This window comes from Malaclemys terrapin, chromosome 7 (genome assembly GCF_027887155.1).
Source record: "Malaclemys terrapin pileata isolate rMalTer1 chromosome 7, rMalTer1.hap1, whole genome shotgun sequence".
NCBI classification, from domain to species: Eukaryota; Metazoa; Chordata; order Testudines; family Emydidae; genus Malaclemys; species Malaclemys terrapin.
The window spans coordinates 10417935-10427888 of NC_071511.1; the positions used below are offsets into that span (position 1 = coordinate 10417935).

Below are 9954 nucleotides of genomic sequence, written 5' to 3' on the forward strand. Positions count from 1 at the left end.
CATGGAATTCTCCCCCAGCCCTCTGTGACCCCTTTGCAGCCCCTATACACTGCTGGAGTGGGGTGTAGCAGTGAGGGCCAGAATCTCCCCCTCCATTTTGCCCAAATCGAAATTCCCACCCAATTCCTTCCCTGCCCACCACCTGCTTCATTCCAGTAAGACTGAGCACTATGAGGATTCTGGACTGCAGCGCCACCCACAGGCATGGTTTGGAAGCTGGGTAAATGACAGCAGGCATTAGGGCCGCTCTAACTCCACTTCAGCCCCTGCAGCCACCAGGCAGTGCTAAAGATGGCTTAAAAGCCACCTTTGTCTCCTCCTTCCCTGAGCTAAGCCTTCTCTGCGGTGCCTTTCAGGAGGTGCGGTACAGAATCTGGGCTTGAGAATTTACCTCTCACCCTGTGTAGGGGCAACATCATTCCTCTGAGAACCATAATTCCTTTCCTGCCTCCCCCTTGCTCTGGGGGGGGAGGGGGAGAGGCTAGCAGGTGTGCGGTACCTGCATACTCTTTGACCCTGAACCCAAGATTCAAGTAGCCTGCACAGACATCACGGGTTCTAACTCCCTCTTACTCCCCTGCCTAGCCCTGTAGTTGCACCTGGCAAAATGTTTTGTTTATCTCCTGGCAGCCTACATTTTGTTGTGCCAGAGTCCATTAGCTTAGTCCTTTGTTGTACTGTGGGCAATTAGGATATCAAGTGCCTTAGCTCCCTCCTGGAAGGCACTGCTGCTGCTAACCTTGGAGCCAAGGAATGCAGGACCATTCAGGCTGTGTAGGGGAGACTGCCTTGAAAACTGTGCAGAACACTAAACGACCCATAGGCATAGTAAAACTTCTGTGCAAATGAGAAACCTAACAGCTGAAATCAGCTTGGCTATATCGGCAGTAAGCAAAAAGCAGACTTAATTATCTGCATTTTGCTATCAGGGTCTCTCTGCTTGCCTAATGATAGCAACATATAAAAATACAAACCAGAACAAAAATCTATGTGACGAATTAGCGTAAATTGCCCTGGCCCGTTCTTTGGGCGAGTCTGATCTCAGTTACACCAATGGTGGGATTTCAATGGAGTTAATCCAAACGTACAGTGGTGTAACAGAGATCAGAATCTGATCCTTTGGCACTAAACCCAACAGTAAAATTTTGAAATTAGGCAGAAAGTTCTATTCAAATAGATTCTGTCTAGCCTAGTATTTTAATTTTCTTGGGCTGGTATGACTGTCTAACTATTTTCTATGGAATCCACTTTGACAGCCTGAAGAAGAAATAATACTGAATGGATTCCTATAATTTGTTTACACTTTCAGGAAGTCTTTGACAAAGGCCCTCACAAGAGGCTATTGAGAAAACTACATCATGTTGTAATTATTTATATTACAGTTGCACCTACAGGCCCCAACCGCGAACAGGGCTTCACTGTGATAGATGCTGTCCAAACACAAAATGAGAGAGAGAGTCCTGAAGTTTATACTAAGTAGGCAAGACAAAGGGTGGAAGAGGAACCAGAAGCACAGCACCTTGCCCTACACCACACTGGCTCCCCAAGACAACACTAGCCAAACTAGTACCCATATTAAATTAATTGTCACCAACAGTTCAGTTGCACCACTGTACCCAGATCTAAGGTGTGTTCACCACCTTGTCACAAAAATCTTTCTGTGGCTATTCTGAGCTGTGGATGGTGCCACGGTTGCTGTAACTTAACTCTGGAGCTGACAGTCCCCTAGACATGAAAACAGCAAGCAACTAGGTGTTTCAAAGCCACTTTTGCCCACCATCCCTGTCCCTCGTTCCTGTGCAGGAACAGAACATTAGCCCCAAATCTTTCAAAGAGCACTTGAGCCATATTTCTGATTTCATTCCCATTACTAGGGAACAGCCTTTATTTTGTACCTGCATTTACTTGTTTGCCACAAAAACCTGCTGTTTTTTTTTTAAACTAGCCAATAAATAATGATGGGCCCCATTCTGCCAGCCTTACTCTTGTAGAGTTGCAGTTACTGTGAATGGTTCCATTGAAGCCAAGGGGCTACCCATGGAGTAAAGTACTAATCTCTGTAACGCTGGCAAAAGCTAATTCAAGAATATTTTGTATGGATATACTTTCATCTGAAATAGGCACTTTATAAACTATATGTACATTAGGAATCACTTCACCCTCTCTGACAGCTACCTCTGGGGTGGAACCTGGAGACTATTAACAGCCCACAGCTGTTAGACCAAGAGGGGAAGCATTTTCTACTCCGTATTGTATTATTGGGAATGAGGACAGGCAGTGCCTCTGTTGGAATTTGGCCAGGGCAGTGAGATTAGTGTCCCTACACCGATGTTTCATTTCAAACATTATTTATTTTGGGCCAGATTTTGACATTCCTATCCATACTGAATAGTACCGTATTCTTTGCGTGGCCCCAGAGAAATCAATGGTGCTACCTGAAGAGTCAGATACTAATTAACACATGTGGAATCCAGACCTGCTGCGGTTTTGATTTGTATTTGTATACTTTATTTACTGTTGCAAATTATTTCTGTCAGGAAGCCATGAAATCAAAGTTCCTGAAAGTATTAGCCATCATATTAAACAAATGGACCCCACGCTACTTTACATTTCAGGAACTATTCTTTTCCATTGTGTCCCTCATTTAGGGTGACCAGACATCCCAATATTATCGGGACCATCCCGCCATTAGGGGTTTTGTCTTATATAAGCAACTATTTCCACCACCACCCCGACAAAAAAAGTGTCCTGATTTTTCACACTTGGTCTCCCAACCCTCATTTTGTGTCTTTCTGTCCGCATGTTTGGATTATGGTAGGCAGGCGCTCGTTGGTAACTGATAAGGATCGCTTCCCTTGGGAGGAGAGGTAAAATCCACGCTGATGGGGACAGCCTCTGAATTTAAGAATGAGTGAGTGAGTGGGTGGGGGGGGAAATGTCTCCCCCCTTTTCTCCCCAGAGATGTTACATGACAGCTGGTCCCCGCTGAAGGCAAAGGAGCTCCAGGGAGGGATAAAAAACAAAACAAAACAACCAACTTATCCTCTGGCAGGGAGGGGCACAGAAATGTCCACGCAGCCACAAGTACTCCTGTTCTTCTTTTTGCGGATACAGACTAACATGGCTGCTACTCTGAAACACACAGCAGGGTGAAGCCCACCCACCCTTCACTCCCCACGCACACTCAGGGCACGACTCAGCTGCCCCAGTGGATGAGCGCCACTAAAGAGACTTGGCCCATTTCATCCCCTCGCCGGTTAACTTGCCCCACGCGTGGGTTCCCCCCGCTGTCCTGAGGGCGGGGGCCGGGGGGGGGGCAAACAAGGACAGGACGAAGCCGCGGACAGCTCCACCCCCCGGCTTGCCTGGCTCCGGCACCTCTGCGCAGGCTCAGCCTGCCCCTAAACTTGGCTCCGGAGAAGCATCTCGCCGGAAGTTGAGCCCGAGCCAGCCCCCAAAGGTAGCGGCTGCTCTCCTCCGCCTCCAGCCTCGGTGCCTCCGGCGCTCCCCGCGCGGCGGCTGCAGCCTACCCGGCCTGGCTGCCCCGGGAAAGGCGGTGGGAGGCGGGCGCGGCAGGTAACGCCCCGTGGGAAGGAAGGAAGGAAGGAAGGAGGGAGACAAAAGGCTTGGGAGCGGGGCCATGCTGCACGATGCCGGCGCCGAGGCGCCCCCTCCCCCGGCAGCCTCCCTCCCCCGGCGGCGCTAGGAGACCTTTCAAGTTGCATGTCCCCCGATGAGGATCCCGCCCCGCGGCAGGAGGGACGGCGGGCGGAGGAGGAGAGGAAGGGGGGCCGCATGCCGGCATGGGGGCGCAGCCCCCGCGCTCCGCACCCGCCCAGCCCAGCCCTGAGCCTGGCCTGTGCGTGAAGCAGCGGAGCGGCACCGATCGCGGAGAGGGAGCCGGCGGGGAGCGGGGATGGGGCCGGAGCGCACCGCGGCGGCTGGCAGGGATGGATGCCGCCGCCTGTGTCCTGGGGGGCGCCGTGGGAGGTGAGCGCTGAGACCGGAGCCGCCCGCCGCGTGTGAGTGGAGCCAGGCGGAGGAGAGGCGCCCCCCGTTACCCGCTCCATGGCGAACGCCAGCGAGCTCAGCCCGCACCTGCCCAGCCCCGGCGGCCTGCTCAGCGCCTCCGGCCTCAAGCTGGCCACGCTGGGCTTGATCCTGTGCGTCAGCCTGGCCGGCAACGTGCTCTTCGCCTGGCTGATCCTGAAGGACCGGCACTTGCACCGCGCGCCCTACTACCTGCTGCTGGACCTGTGCCTGGCCGACGCGCTGCGCTCGCTGGCCTGCTTCCCCTTCGTCATGCTGTCGGTGCGCAGCGGGGCGGCCGCCTGGCCCCACGGGCCGCTCAGCTGCAAGGTGCTGGCCTTCCTGGCCGTCCTCTTCTGCTTCCACGCCGCCTTCCTGCTCTTCTGCGTGGGGGTGACCCGCTACATGGCCATCGCCCACCACCGCTTCTACGCCAAGCGCATGACGGGCTGGACCTGCCTGGCCATGGTGTGCATGGTCTGGACCCTGGCCATGGCCATGGCCTTCCCGCCCGTCTTCGACGTGGGCACCTACAAGTTCATCCGGGAGGAGGAGCAGTGCATCTTCGAGCACCGCTACGTCAAGGCCAACGACACGCTGGGCTTCATGCTCATGCTGGCCGCTGTCATCGCCGCCACCCACCTGGTCTACGTCAAGCTCCTCTTCTTCATCCACGGCCACCGCAAGATGAAGCCGGCCCAGCTCGTCCCGGCCATCAGCCAGAACTGGACCTTCCACGGGCCGGGAGCCACCGGCCAAGCTGCTGCCAACTGGACGGCTGGCTTTGGCAGGGGCCCCACTCCTCCCACGCTGGTGGGCATCAGGCAGGCCACCCACAGCCAGATCAAGAGGCTGCTGGTGCTGGAGGAGTTCAAGATGGAGAAGAGGATCTGCAAGATGTTCTACATGATCACCCTGCTCTTCCTGCTGCTCTGGTCCCCCTACATCGTGGCCTGTTACCTGCGGGTCTTCATCAAGGCCAGCACCATCCCGCAGGTCTACCTGACTGCTTCGGTCTGGATGACATTTGCCCAGGCAGGAGTCAACCCCATCCTGTGCTTCATCTTCAACAAGGAGCTCAGGGTCTGCTTCAGAGCCCACTTCCCCTGCTGCCAAAGCATACAGAGCACCCAGGGCACCATCCTTTGTGATCTCAAGAGCTTTGGCATGTAGGGTCGCTTCTCTTTTAATGGAAAAAAAAAATAGATCCTTTTCCATATTTCTGCATATGCACTCAAGGGAGTGCTGGTTCTGAGGAAATTCAAATCACCACCCTGCCCCCAAACTTTCAGCTCTAAGAAGCTATTTTGTTTATTTTTCTATACTCTGCATACACTATCTTCAAAACATAAGAGATTGCTGCCTATGGGCCACTTACATGAACAAAATACCCCCAACTTTAGGCTGTAAGAAGCAGTTTTATTTATTTGTCTTTGTGTGGTTTTTAAAAAACAAAACAGGGCTCCGAGTTTCTGGTCTTGCTTCTAACCTTTGTAGGTGTGATTGCACCTGATCTGGATAAAAGGCCATGGTAGTTTTATCCCCTATTCCTGTCGGTTTTGATAAAGGCTTAACAATTTTATTCAAGATTTGATAAAGGCCAAGACAAAATTTTATACAAAAGTTATTTTTGATGACCTCAAAAGATGTTGTTTTATTATTTGTTTTGAAGTCAAGAAGAGGAAGTTCCTAAAGTGTTCAGAAGCAGTGTTCAGTTTCTATGGGGAGCTGTTGGGTTGACAGTCTCAAGTGATTTTAAGTATTGAAAGCAGTGATGTAATTTTTGCCTGAAATGCAAACACAGTGTAGAACTAATTTTAATTTTCTTGTTGCACTACTCATTTGGTAATACTTCAGAATTCTTTGTGAAATGTGATTTTAAAATGAATCTCAACTTTAAAAATGATCAATTATACCAGTTTTTAAACTAGATTGAATTAATATTTTACTGACTTTGTAGGAAGTTATCTACAAAACTGGGTCACATACTTGTACGTTTTGACTGTTTTCTTTAATAAAATACTGAAACTTTATGAAATTGTTTTAGAATGGCAGAGTAGTGCTTTCTGACAATTTGTGTGCATTCAAAATTGCATGTCTCTTATGTCTGAGTATAATTCACAGTTTAGGATATCGTGGAGAAGCAGAGAGTTCTCATTTGCTGTTCAAACTCATTTTAGGTACTTATACCAATAAAAGTGACTAAAGTATTTTTAAAGAGACTTAAGTTCATGATGGGTGACCGGTTTAAATAGCACAATTATTTTTCTGTCTGCTAAAACTAATTGTCATGTAAAAAAATTGCTTTTCTATTAATGATGGGAAAATTCTGGATAATTATGTATCACTAATTTTAGTAGGCAAAGGAGTTTAACACAGTTGCTTGGTTTAACATTGTGCTCATCTGTAGGCTCCATTTATCAGGAAGGTTATTTTGAATTATTAATAGGCGAGGCATTTTTATATTTTTTTATTGTGGCTTATGCTGTAAAAGACTTACCTAAAAGGTATTAACTGAGTTGCTGGGAGTGGGATCCTGAACCAATCTATCCTATCCATACCAGGAATTAGCTTCTTCAGAGATATGTAGTAAAAAAAACATTTGTTTGGCAAGGAAGCTCTCTCTCTGACATAAAATTTAGCAAACTGTAATATTTTCACTGTTTTATAACAAGTCACATACATGACAGATATAAGGGACTTAATTTCTACGAAGAAATTTCAGTGACTGCTACGAGAGTATTTCCATAAACCTAGTCCAAAATTATTATACATCTACTAGATGAGATATCTGTCCTGAGTGTAAAATTACTGCACAGATGTATTTGCTACATCTTAACCTTAATGGAAGAGACTACAAGTTGTTGTTAGGTGAGACAGTTAAATTAGAGGGCTGAGAAGACTTGGATAATGAATGGTGAAACCAAATTTTTGCTGTAACTCTGAGTCTAGAAAACTAAAGAGACAAAATTTCCTGAAGTATGTAGTGCAGGCTTTGCGATTTGAGCTTTCGCTTCAGTAGTAACGTACAGAAAGCAGATGAAAAGGTTCAAAAACAGGAACATGAATTTAAATCATCAGTGGCTGGATTTTGCCAAAGTTTGAAAAAGGAGCCTGATAGTGACTTAAATAGTTCAAAGCTTTGAACTACAAAGTGAAACTTAATCGACAGTTACAGAATTGCAAGTGCAAATACGGTTTTTTTAAGGGGAGGGAGAGAACATACAATTCCTACTCAGTTAAGGCTAATTCACAGACATCCATACATCATTGGTAATTGCCTTTTGGGTATAACTAGTTCTTTTCAGTTTTATTCAAGTTTTACAGAGAAACACTGCCTCTGAAAATTAAAAAAGGTCTTGTAGAGATACAAGAATGTGACAACCGGGGATACCTTTTAAGGACACATTAACAGTCTGAAAATGCGCATCCACGTCCTCTTCCCTTTCCTTACCAACAGAAATAAGAAACCCAGTATTTTTTTTTTCTTCTCTAAGCTTGATTTAAAAAGCTTTCTTGGTGAGTGCAGGGCGGCGGGGAGAGGATGAAGAAACCACTAAACATAGCTTCTAAACTCTTAGGGGGAAGATAACTGCATCTTAAACACTATATTTTTATAAAGCAGCGATGTAAAAGTGTTCTTGCCACCGCCAGAGCCAGATTTCACTTCTTGTAAGACTAGAGGCATGAACAGAAATCTATAGTCAACACTGGTGGAAATGAAAAATCACCTCCAGGAGAATGGTGGTTCTATTAATATTTAGGAACTCAGACAGCAGCATCAGATCATTCTGCTGTAAAGGACAATGTCGCTGTATGACATTCTCACTAAAACCAGAGAAGTTTCCACCTCAATACATGAAATCCCATGTGGGGATGGTGAGCCTGATCCTGCATCCTTTGAAGATGGTGGTGGTTTTTCCGTTCACTTCAATGACAGTGAAATCTGGCTCTGATATACTAAAAGGCTTAGATAAAACAAAAGAATGTCAACAAATACGTAAGGCTGTATATTACTCCCTATTCTTGTAGGCAATTCCCAATGCTATCTAAGGGAATTCTGAAATGGACAGAGGGCAGAGTATGGAAATGCTTAATATATTTCATTCTTCACCCACCTACACAAAGAAAAAAGACCGGAGTGACTCCTCTGACTTTAATGGAGCTATTTTGGACTTACATCAGTGTTCCATAACAGAATATAATTTAGGCCCAGAAAATACAAAATTAAGCACCAAAGACTGATGCACATGAAGAAAGCTGTATTGCTTACAAGTATCAGAGGGGTAGCCGTGTTAGTCTGAATCTGTAAAAAGCAACAGAGGGTCCTGTGGCACCTTTGAGACTAACAGAAGTATTGGGAGCATAAGCTTTCGTGGGTAAGAACCTCACTTCTTCAGATGCAAGACATCTTGCATCCAGTTGTTCAGAGGGACAGTGTCCAATTGTTAGCCCGATTACATCTTGCATCTGAAGAAGTGAGGTTCTTACCCACGAAAGCTTATGCTCCCAATACTTCTGTTAGTCTCAAAGGTGCCACAGGACCCTCTGTTGCGTATTGCTTACAGTACATGTATACCAACCAAACCCACTTCACAAGTTATATACAATTGGCAGAATCAATCCCTGCCCTAAGAATACGCAAAGCAATTTATCAGGAAGTAGAACAGCAAAAGAAACATAGAAACAGTAAGATGAAGTCTGTTTTTCCATAGATGGTTATAAGGGTTAGAAAGTTACTAAAAACAAATGCACAAACCATCATATTCAGTAATAATTCTAATGAACCCCTTCAAAGTACTTTACAATGTTAGCTAATTAGTTTTCACATCATCCGTAGGAAGTATTAACCTCTCTCCCTCAGTTACCCCATATGTAGGATGGGGATAAGTGGTTTGACCAAGGTCACAGAAGGAGTAAGTGGCAGCGAACAGACAATAATCTCAGATAGTATGCAAGAGTGGTAATCGGGCTAACAATTGGACACCGTCCCTCTGAACAACTGGATGAGAGAAACATACATAAGGCAGCGTGGGTTAGTTGATATGGCACTGGACTGGGACTCAGGACCCTGGGTTTTATTTCTGATTCTGTCACTGGCCTGCTGGGTGACTTTGGGCAAAAACCTCTCTACCTCAGTTTCCCCATCTATAAAATGGGGATAATTATTTTTACCCCCTTAAAGGTGCTTTGAGGTCTATGGGTGAAAGACAGTAAATAAGAACTAGATATTTGTATTACCTAGCCTCTTCCACCAAAAGAGGTGTTCAGTTTCTTGGTGCTAGTACACCTCTACCTCGATACAACGCTGTCCTTGGGAGCCAAAAACTCTTACCAATTTATAGGCGAAACAGCGTTATATTGAACTTGCTTTGATCCACCAGAGTGCGCAGCCCCGCGCGCCCCCCCCTCCCCGGAGCACTGCTTTGCCATGTTATATCCGAATTCGTGTTATATCGGGTCACGTTATAGCGAGGTAACGGTGTACTGCTTTCACAACAGACATTTCAGAAGGTCCTGCAAGGTAATTGATGGGGCTGTGTTGACATACTGTGGCTTTCAAACGTAATGTCCTTAAGTAGGATTTGTATTTAGCGTTCCTTACTTGATTCATATATACTGTACACAGTATATTAAAATAGCATTCCTTTTCCCGGGAGCATTCTTGTTCAGTGTCACAGACAATACCAGCATCAGCTCATGGTAGCATCTTATTAGCCCAGCTCATATACTGTAGTACACCTCATTTTGCATATATTATGGCAGGTTAGTTAAAGTTAGCTCCTGCATTACACTGAAAATATCTGTTTATATTGGCAACCAATCCCTAACTTTGAAGTATTTCATGCATTCTTTTCAGATACTCCCGGTGACCTCCTCTCTGATGAAATCAATAGAAGTTTTGTCAATGACTTCAAGAGGGCC

The 9954-nt window shown here is 46.4% G+C and overlaps 1 protein-coding gene across 1 annotated transcript; it reads left to right on the forward strand.

Annotated features, from left to right (window-relative positions):
• The first annotated feature begins 3422 nt into the window (after window positions 1-3422).
• GPR27 (G protein-coupled receptor 27) lies at window positions 3423-6247 on the forward strand. Its single transcript, XM_054034406.1, has one exon. The coding sequence runs from the start codon at window positions 4069-4071 to the stop codon at window positions 5200-5202; it is 1134 nt and encodes a 377-aa protein (XP_053890381.1). The 5' UTR covers window positions 3423-4068; the 3' UTR covers window positions 5203-6247.
• The last annotated feature ends 3707 nt before the right edge of the window (window positions 6248-9954 follow it).

Bases quoted from the DNA above. Each gene is read 5' to 3' on its own strand.
- GPR27 (XM_054034406.1), top strand. From the start codon at position 4,069: ATGGCGAACGCCAGCGAGCTCAGCCCGCACCTGCCCAGCCCCGGCGGC.